Source organism: Scaptodrosophila lebanonensis, unplaced genomic scaffold, assembly GCF_003285725.1.
Source record: "Scaptodrosophila lebanonensis strain 11010-0011.00,11010-0021.00 unplaced genomic scaffold, SlebRS2 tig00000053-arrow-pilon, whole genome shotgun sequence".
NCBI lineage: Eukaryota > Metazoa > Arthropoda > Insecta > Diptera > Drosophilidae > Scaptodrosophila > Scaptodrosophila lebanonensis.
In genome coordinates, this window is record NW_022060548.1 from 5,522,556 (window position 1) to 5,548,602 (window position 26,047).

Here is a 26,047-nt window from a genome sequence, read left to right on the forward strand (position 1 = left end):
ATATAAACACAGACACACACAGACACAATTCTGAACACTTCTATAATTTGCCTTTTGCTTTTCAATTTTTGAGATGAAATCGTCATGCAATTTTCGGCTACTTTTATTATTATTTAATTTTATTATTTTCTTAGCCAAGGCAAAGTCATTTTCTCAAAATTCCGAAAATCAATTCCTTAAACAATAATGAAACGATTGGCAATTTAAGAGTGCATGCCGATTTCCCATATCCTATAAAGTTTCCAAGCATTGTACTTCAAGATGAAATGTAAAATGCTGCTTATTTTAAGTGCCCATACGAAGAGAAAAACTTTTGTATAAGTATATACGCTATACTGGGCGAATTTTTGTATGGTGTTCGATCTCGGAAATTTGTGGCGCTCACCCCCCAAAAAAGAAGTTTCCTTTTAGTTTGTAGTGCGATATCTGAATGCAGAACTTAAAGTTTTGCTTCTGACAACGAGGCTTTATAGCTTATATAATTATGCATGATGTTGTCCTAGACCACTAGACGTAGTACGGGCATATATATAATATATATCTATCTATATAATATGTATGAGAGATCTTGATAATTTAAAACTTGAAAGACTCGCCTAAATGGTCATTAAAATTTAAATGGAAACTTTTGGAATGGTGAGCTCCAAAACTTTTCGAACTTGTCCAGTAAATACACACACACAGTTACACACACATACATACTTATATACACAAACATACCAACCACAACAACAATACACATACATAAGTCTTAAAAAAAAATATAAGCAAAGAATATTTCTGACACGACATTGCTCAACAAATCAGATGGGCGTAAATTTAAAAGCAAACAAATGTGTTAATTACAAATAAATAATAATAATAAAGAATTGTGATATAAAATGTATAATGAATTGCACCTGAAAACTATCAACTGACGCTGTGCCATCAAAATGTAACAACAACAACAACACTACTACTACTAATAAGTACAGTGAAGCGTAGTAGGAAGAGAGCAACAGTTTTCACAACTAAAAAATTGTTTATTTTTTTGTTTACGCCCCAAAAAACAAATGAAACAATGTCAGAATTACTTTGCTTCTCCTTATTTTTTGTATTCCTTAACTCCATACTTTCAATAAAACAAAAACAACAAAAAAACTGTTACTAACAAAACTTGAATTACTTCCACAAGCAGAGAGAGGGAGAGAGAAAGAAGAGAGGGAGAGAGGAGAGAACAAACAATCTTTTCTACCACATACAAAAAAAAAAAAACAAGAAAACTTTACTAATAAAACAAAATCATGAAATTACAAAAAAAAAACATAAAAATTTCGCAACACAAGCAAACAAAAAATACAAAAAAACTCCAATCTTTTCTTATTTTCCCATTTAATTATAATTTTTGAAAACCTAGCGAAGAAATGATGTCAAGAAATGTAGTTTGAAGAAGACAAACAAAAAGTTTTGACACATTAAGTTGTTAAGTCGAACCGTCTTGATAAAATGCATACAATAATTTTTATATGTAAATGCAATTTGCAGAACTATTCCTACACGAATAAAATCAATAATTTATTTGCAAGCAGTTATAATGAAAACTAATTAAAGCTCTTGTTTTAATTTGTAAAACTGTGAGAAACGTTTCGCAACGGAACAAAAAGTTTAACTAAAACATGTTAAAGAAGCAGCGCTCCACACACAAATACAGGCACACAGACACATTCACACTCACACACACACAGACTCGTATACACACATGCATACAAGCCCATCAAAACACAACTACTAGCTGTATAAGTAAATGCAACTGTAATTTTGGAATGTCAGCTAAATTGAATATTTGCCGTTACAATTGGGCAAGCGCTGCTTTTTGAGTGTGAGAGAACGAGCGAGAATGCGCGAATGCGAATGAATGTAACGAGTAACAAAACGAAAAAAAAAAACAAAAAAATTATTACAAATGCAAACAGTTTCATAAATGAATCAAATGAGTAAAATAAAAGTAATTGTATGAAAGAACTATCATATGAATTGTGAATGAAAGCAAATTGTTTTTAAATTATCACCACAACTGAATTGTAATAAAAAGAAGCGACAAACGAAGAGATATTGTTTTATACATAAAAAAATATAAAAAAAAACAAAAAAAAAAATCGAGAAAAAGTCAATAAAAATGCAAAATATAAAAAATGTTAACCAGTTGTATTTTATTTCAAAGTTAAACCCTTACAACCACTGATTGATGGGATTGATCTAATCTATAGATCCATTGCGGGTATTTCCGATTTAAGTTAAGTTTATTCTGATTTTTTGTTTTAAGTATGTGCTGCTCGTCAGCTGTTTTGGGTATTCCTAATATGTCTAAATAGACAAAAATCAAGCATCAGCTGCTAGTCAGCTGATTTCCTATGATATATGAAAATAATTTAATTGATCAACTACGTCTTGGTATATCATCTCAAGTGAAATATCGTATCATTCCATACGAAATAAAAAGTTAGCAGTTAGGCGACAACAGCTGAATACATCTGATTCGAATATTATTAGATTAGATTTGAGAGGAATAAAGTGTAAGTTTTTGGTTATTTTAGGATTTTTAGTGATCAAAATAAAAAAAAAATCAAGATCGGCAATACCCATTTTACATATTTATGCATCTCTTTGAATTGATATCAATATGTCTCCTTAAGAATACTCCCCACACTAAAAATTACACAAGATTCTTAGTCTAAACATCAGAGCTCTTCTTATTTTCATTCGCATTCGTTTGAGAATATGAACTCTGAGACGCTATGTTGAGCCCAGCTCCTACATTCGCCGACTCGTAGCTACTACCTAGATCGATCTGGGTGATGCTTGAGTCTATTGTCGTAATCGTCAGATCAACTGCTGTATGACTAGGAGACAATAAAGCTTTTTCCTCGGGTAACTCCTCCCGCGGGTTTTGTACCGCTACATTATTAACATTTGCCTTCTCAATAACATTGCGGAGCTGTAAAAATTAATTAATTGTTTTTAAAAGATATATATGTATATAGTTGATAATATCTCACCTCCTTGAGGCTCACAACACCCACAAGTCGTCCGATATTGGTTACATACGCATGATTAATGCCCATCATGAAGAAGAGTGAGTGGGCCTTCAGCATGGATGTGCGTTCAACCAGTTGGAAGGGCGCTGGATCTATATTTATCTGTGACTTGTCTAAATTTACGGTTTTCAGCATTTCATCGCGTTCCCATTTCTCTTGCATTTCAGCGGACATATCAACGACACGATCGCCTGGCTAGAAATTGAAGATAATTTAAAAATTATTTTACGCAAGTAATAAATAATACTTCTATCTGAAAGAGTATGCTTAGAAAAAAATGAACTGCATATAAATACTTGTATATATAAATCGTTGGGCTAGAAATTGAAGATAATTTAAAAACTATTTTACGCAAGTAATAAATAATAATTCTATCTAAAAGAGTATTCTTAGAAAAAATTGAACTGCCATTAACTATAAAAAATCGCCCTTGAAATAAAAGTAAAGGCAACTAACCCTAATTTTCTTTCTAATATAATTAAATATATTATATAATTGCTTATATTAAAATTAAATAAACATTAGAAAAATATTTCTCAACTCGGACTATTCGCTTATAAATTGTAATGTTAATTCGTCCCTTTTATTTAGAAGATGAGTTTTTTATTGGGACTATTTTATACCAGAAGTGTTTTAAATAATTGTTTAAGCCCTTTAGTTTTAGTTTTTATACCTGTTAATTTCAGTATACCAATCTTATATAAAAACGAATTGCCCCAAATTTGTGCAACAATTTATGACTTTTGGTCGCTTTCTAATGTAATGATATTTATTGATGTTATTTATTGATTTCTCCAAAATGTTATAATATATAACTTACCAGCTGTACCCTCTTGGAAATGTTCGCTGCTTCATTATCACCTCCTTCAGGATCGGTTTGTTCATCCGTTGAATTCCTATTCAGCAAAATAGATTTTCTTGGGCTTAGTGTATTGATTAGCGCCTCCGCACGCCTATTCGGGGGCAACATCTCGTCATTAGCGATCTGACGCAGATGCAGGAGATCGGTGGCTGCCACAACCTCAAAGCGTGAAGGACGACGTTCGTTGTTGGCTGAGCCTTGATAGTCCTTGGCCTGCTCGCGAGCACGTTGCTCGTCGACCTCCTGTTGCCACTGCTGGGCCACCTGAAGACGTCTGTCGCGTCCGATGTGCTCCTGAATTAGGTTGATGAGATCGTGACGGTGCACGGAACCCAACAGGATCATATCGTGTGGATTGTCGACCAACGGCAAGCAGCGCAGAGTCTTATTCGCTTTCAGCACCTCCTTGAGCTTCTGGTACGTAATGCCCTGCCAAATGTACTTAACATCTCGAACCATAAAGTCCTCCACAAATATGTTATATATGCAGGAGTTAGACGGCAGCAGATCCGGCAGGTACGGCAGATTCTTCAGTTTCGTCACACTATCATACATGGAGGGCTGCAGCAGAGAGGCGACGGCATTCGACACAAGTACGGCAATCATGACCGGCACGAGATATGCGATCTGGCCCGTTATCTCGAATACGACGACCGCCACACAAATGGAGCGGGTGACGGCGCCGGAAAAAGCGGCGGCACCGACTATAGCATAGCCCCCGGGTATGATGGGCGCCAGAGTGGGAAAACTGAAGCCTTGGGGCAGCCACAATGCCAAGCTTTCGCCAATCAAACGACCAAAGCCGCCACCAATCTTAAGCGCTGGTATAAACATGCCATGAGGTAACGCCATTGTGGAACCGATAATGGAGAAGAAGAACTGAAAGGAGCGGGCGAGAAGGAAACTTGTAAGCTTCTATAAAGATACACAAGGGGTTCATTTTCTTAGTGTTTAAATAATGGGGTTAGGTCGTAGTAATATGTCCATGACTTATCATTTGAAGCGAATTCTACCGGTGTAGAACGCATTTTGGAAGCGTTGGGCGGTAGAATACCTGACTTTACTACAAGAGCGGACAAAATGGCATGTCCTGTCCAAAAATGTGAATTTAGGCTCTCTCGCGTTGATTGCGGAGGACAACTAGCCGCTGGGGCAATGGGTACCAGGAACCGATGGTGTGGTTAAAGTGGTGACTCTTAAAACCAAGAATGGCTATCGCAAGCGGAACGTGTACAAAATATGTCCCTTACCTCTAGACGGAGAATGCTAGACTGGTGTTGGAAGGAGCTTCCAAGGTCGGGAGTATGTTGCGGCCATAAGCGCATTTAATTAATTAATTTGAATTTAAACAACAACCAACTGCCAATTATTGTAACTAGTATTAATACCATTGTGAATTATCCATTTTCCATACTGAATTAATCAATGAATGAATTGTTACCTGTTATCGATTAGCAATTAGATATAAGAAGAAACGCATTTAATTAATTAATTTGAATTTAATCAATAACCAACTGCCAATTATTGTAACTAGTATTAATACCATTGTGAATTATCCATTTTCCATACTGAATTAATCAATGAATGAATTGTTACCTGTTATCGATAGCAATTAGATATAAGAAGAAGCTTTAGAATGTATGTTTTCTAATTTGCAACGCGTGCAGTCAAACAAATGGAGAATCAACATAGGATCCAAATACAGCGGAGCAGCTTTCAATAATTCTATGGGGATTAGTTTGACAGCTAGCTGATGATTTGGGCCGAAGCATCTCATATTTTACCGATTTTTGTTTTGTGATTTCGATTGACATTTTTACTTATCCGTATCATAAATCACAGCGGTCAACAGGTGAAATCAGTAATTATCAATCACAAATCGCCAATCGCTACGACCTGCTAAACGCGCCGAATGTTTGGATTATTCGAGCACATTTGTGATCAATATTGTAATTGAGAGATAAAAACAATAGTTCTATTGGGCCATTTTCTTAGTGTATAAATAATGTTTGGATCATTCGAACACATTTGTGATCAATATTTTAATCGTGAGATAGCTCTATTGGAAGTTTCTTTATCAGAAACCAACCATAAACTTACATGGAAGAGTGTAAAGCAGATGAGATTGATGAAAATGCTGCTGTAGTCGCTCGACCAGTTAGAAACTATATCCATCTGTGCCATATTCAAATCCTTGCTGGTCCAGGTAAAGTTGCTAAAGAGTTGCGTCAATTGCTGCGGAGAGTCGATCTCGCCACTCATAAATTGGCCGCCGCCCAGTGGGAAGGTTATTGAGGAGATGATTAAAGTTATAATTGCGGGATATATAAAGCGGCTGTTGGAAAAAATCACTTTAAATATATATTCTTTATTTGTATATCCAGCATGAATTTTACTTCTTGCTCAGCAATTTTCCCATCAACTTGTTGGCTCGCATAAAGAGTACATATTGCCGATGAACCCAAACAAAGAAGGCGGCCAATAAGCCACAAAGAACGCTAAAAAGCTAAAGCTTAAAAAAAGGTTTTCTCAAAAATGCGTAAAGCTATTACCCAACAATGACGAAGATGAACAGCTCTTGTGGATCATATGGGAACTCGGTGGTGATATATGTCGGATAAAGGGAACGCACAGTATCGGCGTCTTGGAACCACACGGCCTGAAGTCGCACCACAGTCGCCCCGACTACGCAGGCAAAGAAACCGCGCCAATAATTGCGAACCGCAAAATATGTGGTCGTTACTTCAATGCTGAAAAGCACACCTAAGGACAAAGTTGTTTTCTAAGTTTTTCTTAAGAATCTATAAAAACATTTACCTCCAATGGGGGCTGAAAAACAAGCGCCTAGACCCACGGCACAGGCCGCAGCTAACATTTCCGAATTGCGAGATTTATTCTCATAGATTCCATGGAATGGAGTGGCAAGTTTACTCAACAATTCTGCCACAATGCTTGCTATATGCACAAACGGCCCCTAAGATATAAAGATTTAGTGATTGTCCTTGCATTTAATACAAGTAATTCTGAACATACTTCCTTTCCCAAAGGCATGCCACTGCCCAAAACTGCTGTCAAGCCCACCATTTTGGCTATCAAGGTATTAAGCGAGAGATAATCTTTGAGTGTAGCGCCGCGAAGTATGGTTCTCATCTCAGGTATGCCAGATCCTAAATAAAGTTTGAGATCAGCTCTTTGAAGTCATCAATGTGAGGTTTCAAAACTTACCCGCACTCTGCGGTCCCACATAATGCACAAACCCAATGGCAAATAGTATTAAGCAGATTGGAACCGACACCCAGGCTAAGTACTGTAAAGCAATATGTGATGTAAGATCCCGGTAGAGCCAGAGTTGTGCTGAAATATTTCAAAAAGAGTTGATAAGTTTGTTAGATAATCGTATTAGCCCTCGAAAACCTACCATGCAAGCACATCTGGATGCCTTCGTCCATGATAAATGAGAAGAGAGCCATCGTAATGCCCAGTACGGCTAAAAATATCCAATCATCGCGTAGACGTGTCAATATATACATCTTGATCCATGTTTGAAAGCGATATTTGGGCGAAGGTTGCTGTCCCAGCAGTTCCTGAGCAAACAAAATATCCGATAAATACTATATATTGTCAATAAGGAACTCGTGAGAGAGCCAGGAGGGTCAAGTACATAGTACGACAATAACAAGAACGGTAGTAATAATAAAAAAATATATAAAGCGGAAAAAGAGAGAAGGAGGTACTATATTTGGGCGAAGGTTGCTGTCCCAGCAGTTCCTGAGCAAACAAAATATCCGATAGATACTCTATATTGTCAATAAGGAACTCGTGAGAGAGCCAGGAGGGTGAAGTAGAAATAGAACGGTAATAATAATAAAAAAAATATAAATAAAAAATAAATAAATATAGTTACTAAAATAAAAAAAATAACAATTTTGGAAAGGCTTACAAACATTTTAGCATTTCCAGTTTCTGTTATTTTATAAAGAAAGTTTAGTTGGAAGATTCGTTTGTGGGCTGTTCAGAAAATATCCAAAATATTACTTCAAATTTAAAATAATTTTCAAATTTCAGAAAACTATCCCTACAAGACAAATAAACGCAGGTCGATTGAAAAAATAAATTAGCTATTGGCATTTAAATAACAATAAGAAGTATTGGAAAATAAATGTTGAGCCCTATAATATATATTTCGAAATTTAAAACTTTTTTAAATTTATAAAACGGATTTTTTTTTAAAAAGCTCTCAACGCTTTACCTTATTCCGCTCCTTATCTTCCTGTTTGCGTATTTTCTCCAGTATTTGGAGCTGCTTTGCTTGTGCCCTAGCAAATTTTTCTAGTTCCTTTGTATAGCGACGATAGGACTGTAAATAATGTTGTTAGATTATAAAAGAAAGTGTTAAGAAGTTGTTAATAAATAGGGAAAGAAAATTATATTTTCTTGAACAAATAACTGAAAATTAATAATAAGGTAGTTAGTTAGTTTAAACCAAGATCGTGAAAAAACGAGAAACCTAAAACAAAAAAGTTTCAGTTATATTTCAGGAAATCATTGCGAAATTAGGGTAGTATATGAAATCTTTATAAATGAAATTTACATAACAATTTACGTTGTATTTCCAATATAACTTTGTAAATATTTAGAATGAATTAATTGAATGCACGCTCACGGATGTTTTCCTGTTTTCCAGCACAATCCTGACAAAACCGATTCCTCAAAATTTTGTTTACGCAAACAATTCTCAGCCTTATGCTAAAATAAACCGATGTCAACGCGATCGCGTTAATTGTTTGTTGTTAGCAATTATTGTAAAATTAACATATTTAGAACTACGCGTACAATGCGTGGCACACAACCAGACCGTAAGACTCGGCTACGGCTCAGTACACAAATTCAATATATACAAGTAGTAAGAGTCACATTTTCACGTGATCACAAATTTAAATATTTAATCTATGCTAATAAAAAAAAGTGTCATATGTAATTAAAGCAGCTGACAACCAGACAGCACGAGCATGCATATGCTATTATGACTTCATTCAAATGTTATTTACAATTTTTCAACCCAAACAGGTGTACGCCGCGTTACGCGTTAATTAAATTTGAGTTTGTGTCGCGAAATAGCGAAATTGCCAAAAGAAGTAAACATAGTAGCAGTTTTTTGTTTTTTTTTTTAAATTGCAAACACTTTTCAAGGATACTTGCCTTAGTGATCTTTCTTCATCAACTGACTGATGTTTGCCTTTTAATATTAATTGTTTTGGCATTGTTAAAGTTTAGAGATGTTTCTTTATGAACATTCTGTTGTTTATCTCCTATTATTAACAATAAAATGTATACGAGTAATTCTACAAAATTATTGTTTTTTAAAAGGCTTGTTTATAAGCAGGAGAATTCCTTCATTATGTTTATCTCTAAATATTCATAGTAATACTATTAATTCGTAGAAATGGCTGATTAACTTTCGGATGTTTAATTCTTAATATTAATGTTAATAAGAATATATAACTCTTTAAAGTTAATGATCTTTAAAGACCTTGCTTAGGTGTAGGAGAATTCCTTCATCAACATCAGTCATGTTTATCTCAAAATACAAAAAAAAGTCTACAAAGTTACTTAAGAACGATTTCAAACTCTGTCAAATATAGGCATCTAAAATTAATTTGCTTTAATGATGAAGACTTGAGGAAGTTTAAAGGTTCAATTAAAATTAATTGATGGCTATCCCTTATGCTACCATTAATTTAGTTTATGATTATCTTTGGTTTATTGCTAATGTGAAATTACATTTAAAAATACCTTTCCTTCGTTAACACTTTTTAAAAAACACATCAAAGTTTCTGGACTGGTTCGTTTAAATGGGAATGAGTTAATGAGTCCTCATTAATCAACATTTTCATTTAATCGACGTATGCTAAGTATATACTTAATATAAAAAATGAAGACCCCAAATATACCGCTCAGTTCTACAAAATCATTGATTGAGTTGACGGATAATTAGTTTCGAGTGGCATTTAAATATGTACAGGTTTTTTAACTCCTTGGTAATTCTATTCAATTGCTTTCAATTCAAGCAAATTGGGTCGAATTTGGCATAGAAGTGGGATAAAATCGTGGTGTATCCAGAAATAAAAAGAAAACGTTTTTAGTCTAGAACTTACAGAGAGCATTTTAAGAACTGTTCTAAATTTTTTGCGAAAATCGACTTCTGGTCTAAAAACAGAACATTTTCAGAATTTAATATTTTATTTATAAACATATACTAATTACTCCTTTCTTCCCATTAAAGCTCAGTGCAAAATATTAAAGCTATGAATTGGGTTGTGCACAAATTAGGAAATTTTGGCTCAATAAAGGGGAAAATGCGTTCGAGTTGGTTTGGAAAAATTGTTGATTTGCATTCGATGCACTTAGTTTCCATATTCTAAATAAATATGTAATTGTCATTTCACAACTTATAAGGGTTGCACATTTGCACATCAAGAGTACTGATTTAATTAGCATACTGTTAATTGTTTTAAAGCTGCTTCCTAATAATGTATAAATTCTCTTTATCAGCATTATCAGCATGTGTAGACAAATCGATGGAGGCATATCAGCCTGTATCCAAGCAAGGATCTAGCAAATTATTATATAATAATCAAACACACTTGCAGGTACTGCAAAGTTCGGGTCAGATTTTAAACTTGTATCGTTAAGACTCGGTTTTATATTTTTATGTATTACGAATTCGTTGGAAAAGTTTAATAAAATGTATGTGAGAAAAATCTATATCAAAGAAAATCTCATAACTTCTTATAACTCCTTATCTTTTCTTTGATTTATGCTATTTCGTATAATTAAAAAAAATTATTTAAAAAAGTACAAAATTTCTTCATTTATTCTGTAGATAGTCTCTTTAAACCAAAGATCATCATCTTAAAAAATATTTTAATAGCTGCTTTGTTGAAGATTTCAGTATCCTTTCAAGGTCGCTCTTTACTTACCAGCGCTGGATTTTGCCTTAAGCCATTCTCTATATTGGCCGCGGCTACGAAGGATTCCGTCTGTTGATAGTGTGGATCGTCGTCGGATTGCCTTTGGGGTGTTGATTGGATTTGTGGCTGTGAGTTTGGCAAGGACTCGATGAGAGATTTACGATCGTTCTCGTCGAACTTCATTTTGAGGGTTATTTAATTAATTAATATCACAATGTTGCTATTGACGGACCGGCAGTCAATAACACAAGGACACTTATTTGATATCAAATCAAATTATATTATAATACTAGACGAGTACTTTGGCACTTTATTGCAAGGAGCCCGATGAGGAGTGTCCTCTCTTATCGTACATTCTAAAGATAGTACTTAAGATTATGTTCAGCAACAGCGTACACCGATTCCGTGCTTCTCGGTGGAAGTATCGAAGTAAGTATGACCCAAAAATTTCAAGTCGTCGCGACTGAATTCGTCCATAAAAGCATTTTCGCTGCCGCTGCCGCCGTCGCCGTCGCTGCGCCTGCTGCTTCTGTCAACCATCAATTTGAACGTATGTGATAACTTCCAGTAGCTTTTCTTTTGAAGCGACAGAGTGGGTACTAGAAGTTTACTCTCTTTTGTCTTTGTAATTAATAGCTATTTGCTCCGAATATACTCGTACTTGTATGTGCATTAGCCCATTAATGATATCATCCAGACTTTGTTGAATTAAACGTTTTTCTTTTTGAGCTTTGTAGCGCGAGTAAGCTTTGGGCGCTAATTCCATCTTTAAACAAGAAAGGAGTGCTAGAGTCGAGTAGAATCAACTTTTAAATACCCTGTACTCCTGTACTGCCACTAAAAATTTTAAAAAATTGTGGCTGTTAATTTCATTAAAAATTAAACTATTTAAATAAAATTAATAGCAAAAGAACAACAACAGGCAGAGTTTGGGAAGAGATCACAGTTATGGCTATAACTTTATAAAAACTTTACACGAGTACACATAAGCACTAATGGGATGTACTTGCCAAATTTGAAAATTCCCTGAATTACGGAAGGAGGTTTCATTAGAAAAAAAAACTTGTTCTAAATCGATTCGTCTTGTCTTACTAATCAATAATATATACGAGTATACTTTGGGGGATTTTCCAAGCCTCCTTTTGTGTGTTACATACATTTGCACGAAACTAGTATACCCTTAGGTTTTAGGGTATAAATATACTCATCCTTATTTTGTTTTTACCTCTAATAGACCCGATATAAATATATCTTGATCAGCATTCCTTAACAGTTTCGGGTCTTAAAATGATAATGAATTATCGGAATCCGTTTTTAATAATACACTTTGATTATTAATATGAATTAAATTGTTTTATAAAATCGTTCTGTTATTGAGAGCTGTGATAAATTATATATTCCATATATGTATATTATACTTACTTATAATTTAGCTAGCTAATCTAGCTTTCAAAATATTACATTTAAATAGATTAACGTAAAAGAATAAATTCAAGTTCTGATTCTGAAATTACAGCGGGCTTACATAATTTTTTCCAATACATTACCATGATTATAAATAAAACATTCTGATTAATTTAATTTTAGTCGTGTATTGTTTATTAAATTCATCTTCTCCAACGGCACACCAGGATTATCAAAAACATGCCAACGACTATTAAAGGCCAATAGCTATAGCGTATTGTTATTGCATTATCGGAACCATCAGCATCATCGGAATCGGAATCTTTTAGAAGCAAGGTGCGTGACACAGAATATTGGGGATAGTTTAACACTGTTAATTTGGCTTTGGGCAACGTTTTTTTCATGCACTCCTTAATTAAATCATCCGTAAAGCGCAATAAAAAGTTGATACAACCTATGCCTTGTCCCCTCTCAATTGGCGATTTATCCACACCGAGAAATGTTCCGCTGGAGCTGAGAATGACTTTATCTTTTTTATTTAAAGCGCTTTCACCCATCGATACAAGATATTCACTGGCATCCGCTTTAAATACGACATATGAGACTCCTTGCTCAACCAATACGTTACCGTATTTGTATTTCATGTCTAGGGAATATTTTCCTACGCATATTTTCGTCCAAACTTTGCCGATAATGGGAAGACAACGCTTACTTAAAGGCTTACCATATTCATTCATAACTGGAGTTTCTGTTTTCTTTCATGAGACTGTAACAAAATTTGGAAATTCAAATTTGGAATTAATATTTGACAGAAAATACCCGGAACTCTTAAACTACTATGTTTACTCTCATTATAATTTGCAGAAGCAGGGTGTACAATAATTAATATCTTCATATTACTATAGTTCCCCACCTTCGGTAATTAAAGTCTATTATTAAAGTTATCAACTGCTGGTTGATAATTTATTTGAAAAGCTCTTCATTAATTCAGATAGGTTTCTATTTATGCAGGTATGTTCTTAAATAGATAGAGATGATCAGTTACTGTGCCAGATGATGAGTAATGAGTAGCTCCAGACATTTTATTTCAGGCAACAGACGCGATATAATCACCCATTTATGCCCCTAATTTGAAAGAGTAGAGATGATTGAATCAGCAGATAAGAGCTGTTCACTAATCAGAATACAACTATAATCTCTACTTATACTCTCAACTCATTTGTAGTTGCGAATTTATTTCGTTTACAATTTGAACTTAAATGTACATCACGATATTTTTGACTTTATACACTAACGAGATATAAATACATAACAAATTGCTGTGTCTAAATTAATTAAAATTATGACATAAAGTAAAATGTATTTTATTTAGGTGTATAGTACTTAACAAACCTAAAGCTGCGTATGCATAATATTTATTGTTCTTGTCTCTGGTTGACTCAACGCAGCGTGTTATTGGAGAGGCTTAAACATGTTTTCCCATATCTGAGCTTGTGTCTGTCGCTGAATTTGTATTACCACAGGGTTCTTGAGGCGGCAGCGTTACTATCGCCGTCTTCTCTGTCTTCATATGCTCCAGTTCGATATCGGAGCAGTTGTCTGAATTCGAGAGAGCCGAGTCCATTGAAGTGACTGTCATATCAACGGCTTTATCGCTGGCATTGGGCATTAGCAGAGGCTTTTCTACCGACGGCTTGTTGTGAATCTCCTCATCGCGTGGTGGCACCACAAAGCTATTGCTGTTTATATCCTCAATGGCCTTGCGAAGCTGAAAAGGTATTTTTTTTTTTGAAAATATTGTTTAAAAAGCGATTGCTTGGGCATTGAAGTGTTGGTTGGTACCTCTTTAAGACCCACAACTCCAACCAGACGTCCGATTTTTGTCACATACGCATGATTGATGCCCACCATGGAAAAGAGTGAGTGTACTTTAAGTATGGAAGTGCGTTCCACTAACTGGAAAGGTGATGGATCGATATGTACTTGAGCCCTTTCCAAATCAATAGGCTTAAGCATTTCCTCGAGTTCCCATTGCTTTTGATCCTCTGGCGACATATCTATGACACGTTCGCGGGGCTAGAAGGACGAACAGCAAAATTATCGAGTGAACATTTTCAATCCATGAGGGCTTTTATATAGAAGTTGTCGCTTTGTAGAGCTAAATGGTAATTTTTACATACCAACTGCACCGATTTCATTTTTTTAGGACCCGTTGTCTGTTTAATGGATTCGTATGCATGATAATATAGGGACAGAAGGTAGAGATGTAGATAGAAAAGAAAATAGGAAATGTTAGACTTATTTGTAAACCAACTCCAGGACCCATTAGTGTTAATGTGTGGCACATATAGACAAAAACAAAATTGGAGCTATGAATATGGCCAGACATTTGTGTGCAATTTATTTGCCTGTCTTGACCCACATTTTACTTACCACACGGGCCAGTTCTTCATTCTCACTTGTTCCACTTCCATAGTTCCCGTCAATGCTAGATTTCTCATCGACATCTTCTATCGTGTAACCACAATCATTTGTCTCGAGCTCGCTATCGCTTATCTTATCGGTAGTATAGCCATGATTTGGAGAATCTTTGACCTTCACCTCGTTACTAAACTTGATTTTTCTAACCTTTTTCTTCGTGGGTTCTATATGGTTATCATTTATGGCTGGCTTAAGATCTTGATTGTTGAGCTCGCTTAAATTAATTTTGCTCGCGGTTCTACTTATATCTGAAACCTTATTTGTTTTGTATCTAATGCTGGGCTTATCTATATTGACATCACTAAACGGCACGTGGTTTGACTTTAAAGTGTCTTTTTTATCTTCTGCTACGACGCACCTTTCATCTTTGTCGTCCTTATCAGGCGGCTTGTCGGAACAAAAATGTTTAAAGATCTCGTTTATGAGCGTGCAAATAGAATTGCTTTTATGGGATCGTGTGATGTTTAAAGAGATTACAAAAATAATTGGCAATGACACTATAATTGTCAAGGGGGTGGGAATGCGTAACTATTTGTATAATAAGGTAGGATGCTTTAGATATCTTAAAATGCATATAAAAATTAATGTTACCACTTGGTTTATGTTTGCGGCATCCGTGGACTTAGAGTTTGCTTGCTTGCAGATATGAACAGGAGTTAGTATATTCAAGAACCATGATGAATTTATTTTCAGATGATGTCTAATGTTGTTATGGCCATGAAACATGCAACTTACTTGACTTACCAACATGATCTGATCGGTTACAAAATCCCACTTATGTTGTGCTTGCTTTGAGATAATAACACACATAGGTTAAAGGCTATTAACATTACTTTTTGAGTTCACAATAAGCGTGAAAGTGATATTAAAAGCGCATTAGTAGCCCCCGAAGCCCCTGAGGAACACTTACCAGCTGTACTTTCTTCGAAACACCGGGGGTGCTGGGAGCTCTCTGCACTTGCACCTCCGTGTTGCTGGGGGCTGGCGAAATCGATCCTGTCTCCGGATCTGGCTGCACATCCTGCAGTGTGGTGGACTTTTTGAAAATGGCCTCGAAGGCCGAGCGTATGCGGAACTCGGAGTTGCCGGTTATGGTGGTGTAGGGCGTTATGTTCGGACTGTGCTGGACGGTGGGCGCATAGGTCTTCAGGTTGAACGAATTGGTCTTCTTGAGTATGGACTTGCGCGGCGCCAGGTTGTTGTTCAATGCCTCGACACGTTTCTTTGGTGGCAACATCTCATCATTGGCTATTTGCCGCAGACTGAGAATATCTGGGGCCGGGAGCACTTCGAAGCGTGAAGGTCGACGCATTTTCAGCTCGGCTTCTTGTTTCTTCTTCTCCTCCTCGCGGGCACGTTCCTCGGCCTCTTTTTGCCACTTTTGCGCCACCTCCATGCGCTTTTCGCGTCCAATGTGCTTCTCAATCATTTTGATGAGCTCGTAGCGTTGCACGGAACCCAAAAGGATCATGTTGTCCGGACTGTCGACCAGCGGCAAGGAGCGCAACGCCTTATTGGCCTTCAACACCTCTTTCAGTTTCTGGTACGAGATGCCATACCAAATGTATTTGACATCCCGCACCATAAAGTCCTCGACAAATATGCTGTACATGCCGGAACTCGATGGCAAAAGATCGGGCAGGTACGGCAGCTTCTTAATCAATATAATACTGTCGTAGATTGAGGGCTGCAGCAAAGCAGCTACCGCATTGGCCACCAGTACGGCAATCATGACGGGCACCACGTGTGTGATCTGTCCGGTCATCTCGAAGACAATCACGGCTACGGATACGGTGTGTGTCACGGAGCCAGAGAAGGCTGCGGCACCAACCACGGCATAGCCGCCAGGCATAATTGGTGAGAGGCGGCCGCCATAGCGAACGCCATGGGGAAACCACCAGGCCATAAATTCACCGACCAAGCGACCAAAGCCCGCACCTATCTTGAAGACAGGTATGAACATGCCCGATGGCACTGGTATAGTCGAGGCAATGATGGACACAAAGAACTGTGGGGAAAATTAGCATTAATTTAGGAGGTAAGCAATCGAGTCTCTCTATTAATTATATATAAAAGGAACCGTCAACCCAAATCATTTCTAATTCGAATCCAACGCTCCATTAAACAACCAGTAAAGCCACAACATGAATATATTCTTGATCAGCCAGTTGAGCTGATTCGACTTAGCCAGCTCTGTCTGTCTAGCCTTTCTATGTCTCTTTATTCTGTTGAACAGAATTTCCGTCAAATTTCAATTTTTGGAAGTATAGCTTCCTCAATATCGATAGTAATATAAGGGACAACGGTAATAAACATTTTATAAAAATCTATTTTTAGAATTTTAGGTCTGATTCTAAGGAATATTTTGTTAAGAAATTAGTTTTTATACCCTACGGGTAAAAGGGTATATTAGGTTAGTGCAAAGTGTGTAACAGGCAGAAGGTAGCATCTCCGACCCAATAAGGTATATATATTCTGAATCAGCATGAGGAGAGAAATCGATCTAGACATGTCCGTCCGACCGTCTGTCCGTCCGTCTATCCGTCTGTCTGGATGAACGCAAGAATCTCAGAAACTATAAAAGCTGGAATAACCAAAGTTGCTATCCAGATTCTTCTAGGTTCGAAAAAGGACGAGTTTATTTAATTTTTTGGAATTTTCCCCCCATTTCCTCTCCATCAAATCTGTCCACATTTCGAAAGCTACATTAACCAAACCTTGCACACATAATCTATAAACAATGCTATAGTTTTGTTTTAAATTTCATACGAATCGGTCAATTATTAGCGAAACAATTTCACTCCAGTACTACGCCCACAAGCTGCAGCACCAAGTTCGCTCTTCTTCTTCTTTTTGCTTCTGTTTTGGTTTACTGGCTACTTTTTTATAGAGGTGTTTCGATTGTGTACGTATCTTGCAGGCCACTTACCGTAAAGAGCGTATAACAAATGAGATTACCAAACACGCTGGTATAACTAGTCATCCAGTTTGTAACTATAGCCGCCTGTTCCACAGTCAGATCGTCGCGGGACCAAGTGAAGTTGCTAAAGAGTTGGGTAACCTGCTCGTGATTGCTCAGCTCGCCGGCCAAAAACTGTCCCGTGCCCAGTGGGAATGAAATGCTAGAGACTAGCAGCGCCAGAAAGCCGGGATATAAAAAGCGACTGCGAACAAAACATGGAAATATCATAAATACGAGTATGATATTAAGATGATTCGTTGAAACTGACTTCTTTTGAAGGAACTTATTCATGCGTTTGTTGGAGCGCATAAAAAGCACATAACGCCGATGCACCCAGACATAGGAGGCACCACCCAAGCCACAGATGAAGCTAGAGATTAGATATATATAAGTAGTATAAGAGGGTATTATTTGTACTTTCGAGTTATTTACCCAATCAGAGCAAACACAAACAGCTCCTGGGGATCGAATGGAAATTCTGTGGTGAAATTCGTAAGAAAGAGAGCACGAACTGTATCGGCGTTTTGGAACCAGACGGCCAGCAGTCGAAATACCGTTGCCCCACAAACGGCCGCAAAGAAACCACGCCAATAGTTCCGGACCGCGAAGTATGTGGTCGTTACCTCAATGCTAAAGAGTACACCTGCAGTGGTAGTGATGTGCTGGACTCAGTGGGAATTTTGGGATCAGTGGGTTATCAATTATAAATACTTACCGCCAACGGGCGCTGCAAAGCAGGAGCCCACACCAACGGCACAGGCAGCCGCCAACATTTCAGAGTTACGCGATTCATTCTCATAGATGCCTTGGAATGATGTGACAAGTTTACTTAATAATTGTGCTACAATACTTGCTATATGTACGAAAGGACCCTAGTTGGGTAAAATACAAATATATATATATATGTATGTAGCAACTCTTTACAGATTCTCCAGCTGTTTGCTTCTGCTTTAGCTGCATCAATTTTGATACTTACTTCCTTTCCTAATGGCATACCGCTGCCCAAAGTTGCCGTTAAACCAATAACCTTGGCCACTAATGTCTTAAATGTGAGATACTCTTTCAGTGCAACGCCACGCAGTATGGTCTTCATTTCAGGTATACCGGATCCTAAATATCGAGATTTGCATTGAACATACACGTAGTTTTTGTTGTTGTTGTTGTTATAATTATCATTATATTAAGTTCACAATAGATCATTGTGAGTATTTAACATATAGACACAATGTGCAATTTAAGTGCCAAACGTGCTTGGTGCCGGCAGCTTCCTAAGTGCAGAGGTACAAGTGGGACCTGTTTACATAGGTTGGTTCAAAATACTGGGTCTCAAGCTCAAATTCATCATTCCACAAATAAAGACAGCTGACTAAACAAATTTGGCACAGAATCTAATTTAAGATAACTTTTAATGGAAGAAATTAAAGCTATCTACTTGTATATATCTCACTTGTAATGGTTTTGGAAAAGGTTCCATAGAGATATTATAGTACTTAATAGAAGAAATAAGGCTCATTAGATTCATGAAACCCTGAACTACGAGCTAAATTGGATTATTTGCAGAGATATCGTAGTATAGTCTATAAGTACTGGGTTTCCAGCAACGGAAAAGGTTCATGGGGGAATTTAACAAAATGATGTAATTCCATATTATTCTTGAAGGAGCAGAAACACTTTTAATATGATATTAAAGATTTCAATAAAAAAAAAAGATACAAAGTAAAAGGCTTACACTTAAGGAACTTTGAATGACGTAAAGAAAAGTAAGTTATCAAAAAGAAGAATAAATATGAAGATTCCCTAATTTTAGACATATATATTTTTCGGCTATAGAGAGATATTATAGAAATAAATAGGGTTTTCAGTTGAAGCAGTTTATTCCCTAGGATATCTATTAAACTCTGTTATATGGTATTGGAAATATGTTAAAAAAATGTAGAAATGAAAAGGGTTTTCAGTTGAAGCAGTTTATTCCCAACAATACTTTAAAAACTCTTTTATATGGTATTGGAAACATGTTCAGAAAATATGGAAATAAATAGGGTTTTCAGTTGAACAAGTTTATTCCCTAAGATATCTTTAAAACTCTGTTATATGGTATTGGAAATATGTTCAGAAAATATAGAAATAAATAGGGTTTTCAGTTGAAGCAGTTTATTCCCAAGGATATCTTAAAAACTATTTTATATAGTATTGCAAATATGTTCAGAAAATATTGTTTTCCAAATTCAAATCACTTTTCAAAGCTAATGTTTGGATAGGCTGTTTTGGTGCCTAACAACCATCGAAGTAAAGTAAGTAAGTAAAAAAATTAATTGTATATTTTTCTTTTGCGGAAAATCGAAAGATCTAAGAAGATAAGTACAAGTAAAGCTACAATCAAACCTAAGTAAGCAATGTGCTGATGGTTTCTACATACTAATACTTAATACCAAGTACACATTTTTCTACAGAGAGAATATATTGGATATGTACTTACCTATACTTTGAGGTGCGATGAGATGCACAAAGCCGGCTGAGAATAATATTAAGCAGACCGGTAATGAGACCCAAGCAATATACTGTATGAAGGGCTGTGAGGTAAGGTCGCGATAGAGCCAGATGCGTGCTAAATTTTTATACAAGTATATCGAAAGTTAAATAAATTATCAATCGAACAGTAGATGGGTTTACCGTTTGTACATATTGAAATGCCTTTGTCCATGATGAATGAGAGTAATGCCATAATTATGCCTAATAACGCTAGAAATACCCAATCCTCGCCTAGGCGGGCCAACGTATGCTTCCACACCCATGATGAGATACGCTTCACACGTGTCGCTCGTTTTCCCAGCAGTTCCTGCAAATAATTCCCCGCACTGCTGCTTTATAAACCGATACATCCAAAATTATCTTATTCTATGCGACAAATAAATATAACAGGTACAAGTATATACAAGTGCATAAGTAAAATGCTGACAATGGGATTATTGCCAAAAATAAAATACAAATGGCGGCAAATGCATTCTATATGATTCCGATGTCAAGTGCTGGGCGAAAATAATGTGTGTCTAGCGGATTTTAACTTAATTCCTTTTGAACATTTGTCGATTTACCTTAAATATTTATATTTTGCTCATTGCGTTTGCATTTCAAAGAGACAATGTGTGTGGGTTTATAAAGAAATGAATTTGAACTCTCTATGTTTTATTTTGTTTTACCTTATTCCTTTGTTTGTCTTCTTGCTTTCGTCGCTTTTCGAGTAGTTTGAGTTTTCGGGCTTCATCTTTTGCAAATTCTCCTAAATCTTTGGTATAACGACCATACATCTGTAAATGGAAATTAATAACATTATTATTTATATTGGAATAAACATTTTAAAACTATATTAATATTGAATTAAAATTGTTCTTCGAACTCAGGCTTTTATCAAAGACGTCTGATACTTGTCACTTAAATAATACCATTCGAATAATGAAAGTTGGAGAACCAGAATTTTCTGTCTCATTAAAGCTCTAGTTTTTGCTACCGATCCATTTTTTCATAGTCCTCTAATTTTTTGGGTCAAGCAGAACATTTTTTTTTAACCATAAAAAAGTAATAATCCCTTGGCATGAGATCTGGACTATTCGGTAGATGCATCAAATCCTCCCTGTTTCCGGGGAGTTATTATGGTCTGCTATTGTCCTAGTAAAGAGCAACTCCTATTTTATTGTGCAATTTCGATTGCTTCCTGGCAATCTCTATTAATATATGTAATTACTTAAATTATATAAATATTTGTATTTTAATTATTAGATTTGGAAATTCAAGAAATTATTTTTATTGTATTGAAAATGTTCTTCCTCATACTTTATACTTTAATAAATGAAATAGTTTATATATTTTTCCGATTAATGCAAAAAGTTTGATTAATTCTTGTTTTTGCATATATGAATAAAAACTATATACAATGACATAATTAATATTTTTATGTGAATTATTAGAGTAGAAACTCAGACATCGGACTTCATATTCCTTTCTTTAATTAAGGCAAAGAATTCATTAATTTTATGAGTGAGAAAACGATAAAAACTATCTTTGAAATTATCTAAAAAATATATATTTATTAATTAGTCTTAATCTCACTTCTAAAAATCAATATATTTTTCTGCAATTAATGCTAGGAATTTATCTCATTAATTTGAATTTTACTTAGCATTTAAAATTGATGACAAATCGAAAAACAATTTCCATGCGCCAATTTATTTTGATGTTTGCGATCAAACAGAAAATTCTGTCATGAAAAACTTTGTGCGCCTCAACATTCCTGCGTGTGGAAATTCCCAAAGAAAACTCGTTCAAAGGCAAAATTTTAAGCATTAATAACAAAAAGCGTAAAAAGCAAATATGTTTATATGTTTTTTGTTTAGCACAGCATAGCAACAATTTGAAGCCTGCTGAGCAAAAAATGCTTTATTTACACTAAACAAAATACTCAAAATAAATGGACAATAAAATAAGATATACTGGTACATACATATACTTATCATATGGCTAGAGGAATGCCGAAGACAGAATGAAGAAAAGAAAAATTCTAAATGCACATGCGTTGGTGCTTCTAGACGTATTTTTGTTAGCCATGTCCAAAGCAGAAACAAGAAGACATAAAAATAACACTACCCTCTACAAATGTCGAACAACATTTTGAAATAAAATTTAGAATTGCTTATAAATGAAAATATCTCAACTACTTTTAAAAAACAAAGGGATGTCATTTATCTCATTTAACAAATATAATGATTGTTCACGATGGACAGTTTTAAATAAAACACTCTCCTAATACAAACAAAAATTTATCTCATATTATATTTGTAAACTTTTTTCAAATGTGTGTGTGTGTTTTTTTTTAAAATTAAATAACTATTTAATTAAATTAACTATTTACTTCTTAAAAAAGTTGATATTATTCAGCATTAGGTCTTCCTTTTCTATTAACTTTTTAAAATGCTAACTGTATTTAAATTTTGTATGTCAAGTCACTTAACATTTGTAACCACATTGTTCTACAAAGATGAAGAAAATCGGACTGTAATTATAAGCTATTCAACAATTTAATTAATTTCAGCTGAAGAAAGGAAAGTCTCCATATTTTAAAGTACATGTATGAGTTATGGGACGGCCGGACATACGGGAATTTTGATGTCGATGTATTTTATTATTGTTTGCGTTGTTATATAAAATTTTATTTAGTAATTTAAAAGACTCTTGGATAAATCTGATTTATATTTTTGTTCTACACTGATCCGTTGTGGAAATATTGAACTGGTACTCTTTTTGATAATAATTGGCTTAAGTTTTAAGCAAAAGCTGTAGTTTTGAGATGTTCATCCGGTATAATTCTTAAGTTCTCTTCTAATTGTCCCTATCGCAGAGAAAAGTCTCTTGAAGTTCACAACTGAAGTGGTGCATTGTTAATACAAAATCGAAAGCTAAAATAGATCTGCTGGAATAAGGTTCGATACGAAAATAAAAGATCTATTTTTAATTAAATTTCTTTGATTATTTACAGATTTTTGTCGAATCACTTATATGAAGAGATAACGCTTTTGGTTTCTAAGGCAGCTTCTTCTTCTTTAAATCTCAATTTAACCAAAGACGATACACCTAATTCTGTTTTTACACGGTAAATTGATTCCAGAAATAACCGTGTAAATAAAGACAGTGATTATCTTAAAGCAATATATCTTAAAGCAATATCGTATAAGAAAAGAACGTGTAATAACAGAATTAGGTGTATTCTTTCTTGTCTAAAACAAACCTATCTCTCTCTTGTTTACAATCGTATTTATCAAAACTTTAAGCAACATAGAGTTTAAAATAAAGAGTGTTGGCAGTTAATTGAATTGGCAACAAAGTAAACAAAACTTTGAAAACAAGATGCATGTTGAAGAGTGTAATTTAGTCGTCATGTCTGGTGATTTTTTCTGGCTATGATAGACAAAGTGACAGGAAAGAAAGTGCAGAGAAGAGCAACAACAGCAAAATAAATATATAAGCGACATTTGTCCGCTAATTTAGTTGAGTTCTGGGCGAAGGTCGCTCTCTGTATGACGTTGACAGTTGTGCCCAATTAGCGATATTCGCTTGCCCTTGTAGACCAAACCCTTGCCCCTGAATGCACTTACATAGTAGAAAGCCTCAATTTCGATTTCAATCTGATTTTTATTCTCATTACAACTATCAACGCTGGCCTTCCGCTGTTTGGCAATCGTCTCATCCCAGCGAACAGGCGTCGATGGCAGCTTATGGGCGCGCTCCTCCTCCCGCAGATACTCCTCGCGATTGATTAACAACTCCGGCTCGAAGGCATATTCGCGTATATACTCATCCTGGTGCATGTGACTGGGGGTGAACATGAAGCAATTGGACGCGATGGGCACTTGGCAAGCGATTAGTTCGACTGAACGAGACGTATACTTTTGTTGGCTACTGTTCTGGGCACGCACTGTCGTTGTCAGTCGCATAAATCCGTATTCCGGCCTTTGACATGCCTACGGCTGTTGGCCAATTTTCTATGTCGCATCTTGTTGGCAATTCTTCTCAGTATACATTTTTTCTTTTGCCTTTTTTTTTTTGTTTTGGTTTTTTTAATTTTTGTTTCAATTTGATATTTATTCGGGCCTGTTCGGCATAATATAATTACAAGTTGGTGCCTTTGCCGCGCGCCTCCTCAGCACAACACTTGTAATTTTCATTGCAATTCATGTTTATTTTTAACGCTTTTGTCGCCGTGGCCGTTGCGTGGCCTTTGCATTCATAAATTCCAACTTATGTAAAAATGTGAATTGGTCAGAACCGAACCGAACCGAACAGAACCGAGGCAGATGTACTCTTGAGAACTTATCACTAACATGCATTTCACAGCGTTTTCATTTCACACACACTGGTTTTGATCAGTAATTCTAATTATTTTCAAAATTGAATTCTGCACTATTTTTTCTTTTCTTTTTTGTTGGTGTTCTCGTTATTGATTTCCTTTAAGAGTGTCTCGCACGACTTGCCGCTTTGCGCGCTCGAATGTTTGCGAAAACGATTTTCAAACTAAACTGCTGAGCTTTCTGTGCAAGTGGAAAATTATTGAAAATTTTCTTGCTGCTAGACACTATGGCAGGGTAACCAGCTGTGCCGAAATCGAACTGATTAAAAAACAAAATCACGAGTATTTCGACAATAATGTAAACAAAGTAGCTGAAATTGATTGCAAAACCCAAGCAGACACTCTTCTTTTTTTCATTTTTCCATTCGGTTTCAACACTAATGTGTATGGGCCATAAATTAAAGAGTTATTGAATTTTCAAAGCATTGTTTGGGAAAATTATGAAAATATCTCGCTGTCTGCCTTTGAGGTTTTTAATTACTGTTTGGTAGTTTATATTGCCCAACTATTTATTTGATTTAGTTGGTCACCCAAGTTGCAACCTTTTACAATGAAATTTTTTCTTCAGTTATAATGTTTTGTGTACACGCGAGAGAAAATATTATTCTAAACACTATTCCTTATAATCCGATTAAAAATAGCAAATGTTTTCTACTTGTTTTGTCATTTCTTTCTGCACATTTTAGCATTCACTTACAACCTCGTACATGAAGAAGGAAAGACCTATCGAAAACATTAAAATAGATTCGTTTGGCCTACATAGTACTAGATGAGAGGCCGATTGCACCTACTTTGGCTATTGGGGAGGAAAAGTTGGCTAAATGAGAAATGAAGATTTTTATTTATAAACAGAGTTCATCAATAAAAGGAGGAGGTTTTCTTTTAGCAACGTATTAAATATCGATTTTGTGACTATTTTTTTTTTTTAAATTTTTAGTTTTTATTACACTAATATATGAATGTTCGAGATAACCAACCAAATCTTCATAATAGAATTGTTAATTAATTGTAGTGCTCTTATTTTAAATTGTTTAAACATAAAGGGTTTTTGAAAAGATGAATTAGAAGATCCCTAGAATGTTGAATATCGAGATAACCAACCAAATCTTCATAATAGAATTGTTAATAAATTGCAGTGCTCTTGTTTTAAATTGTTGATCTTTAAAGCAACATAAAGGGTTTTTGAAAAGATTAATTAGAAGATCCCTGAATGTTGAATATCTTTTATTATTTTCAAAAACAAAATTTGAATGTTTTATGCGATATAATTGAATATATTTTTAATGTCGAGAATACAAACCAAAGCTTCAAAATATAATTGGTAATAAATTACAGTGTTTTTGTTTTAAATTTGTAAATCTTTAAGAAGATCTTTAAGAAGATCCTTAGAATGTTATT

The 26,047-nt window shown here is 35.3% G+C and overlaps 2 protein-coding genes across 9 annotated transcripts in view; both read right to left on the reverse strand.

Moving 5' to 3' along the window:
• Positions 1-2,165: 2,165 nt before the first annotated feature.
• On the reverse strand, positions 2,166-11,274 carry LOC115624102 (chloride channel protein 2-like). 2 transcript variants are annotated; one of them, XM_030518693.1, is made up of 12 exons: positions 10,917-11,274; positions 8,186-8,293; positions 7,355-7,520; positions 7,162-7,290; positions 6,970-7,103; positions 6,754-6,910; positions 6,489-6,699; positions 6,333-6,434; positions 6,037-6,271; positions 3,895-4,815; positions 3,036-3,269; positions 2,166-2,974 (listed from the first exon to the last, which is right to left on the reverse strand). In XM_030518693.1, exons 1-12 carry the CDS (start codon positions 11,088-11,090, stop codon positions 2,711-2,713), a joined length of 2,835 nt encoding a protein of 944 aa, XP_030374553.1. In that variant the 5' UTR covers positions 11,091-11,274; the 3' UTR covers positions 2,166-2,710. The 2 variants fall into 2 exon arrangements, with proteins under 2 accessions (XP_030374553.1, XP_030374554.1); XM_030518694.1 differs by lacking the exon at positions 10,917-11,274 and adding an exon at positions 8,600-8,738.
• Positions 11,275-13,510: 2,236 nt separating this feature from the next.
• Positions 13,511-26,047, reverse strand: part of LOC115623416 (chloride channel protein 2) — a 30,146-nt gene continuing 17,609 nt past the window's right edge. For 2 of the 7 annotated variants that reach the window (XM_030517733.1, XM_030517732.1), the window contains 11 exons: positions 20,952-21,059; positions 20,425-20,590; positions 20,231-20,359; positions 18,731-18,864; positions 18,470-18,626; positions 18,187-18,397; positions 18,023-18,124; positions 17,722-17,956; positions 15,703-16,800; positions 14,154-14,387; positions 13,511-14,079 (listed from right to left, as the gene is read on the reverse strand). In XM_030517733.1, coding sequence (XP_030373593.1) covers positions 13,777-14,079; positions 14,154-14,387; positions 15,703-16,800; positions 17,722-17,956; positions 18,023-18,124; positions 18,187-18,397; positions 18,470-18,626; positions 18,731-18,864; positions 20,231-20,359; positions 20,425-20,590; positions 20,952-21,059 — 2,877 coding nt within the window. In that variant the 3' untranslated portion in view covers positions 13,511-13,776. Of the gene's footprint in view, positions 14,080-14,153; positions 14,388-14,491; positions 14,528-14,744; positions 15,180-15,383; positions 15,582-15,702; positions 16,801-17,721; positions 17,957-18,022; positions 18,125-18,186; positions 18,398-18,469; positions 18,627-18,730; positions 18,865-20,230; positions 20,360-20,424; positions 20,591-20,951; positions 21,060-23,897; positions 24,820-26,047 lie in introns of those variants that run through there. The other 5 variants (XM_030517730.1, XM_030517727.1, XM_030517728.1 and 2 more) reach the window with 5 other exon arrangements.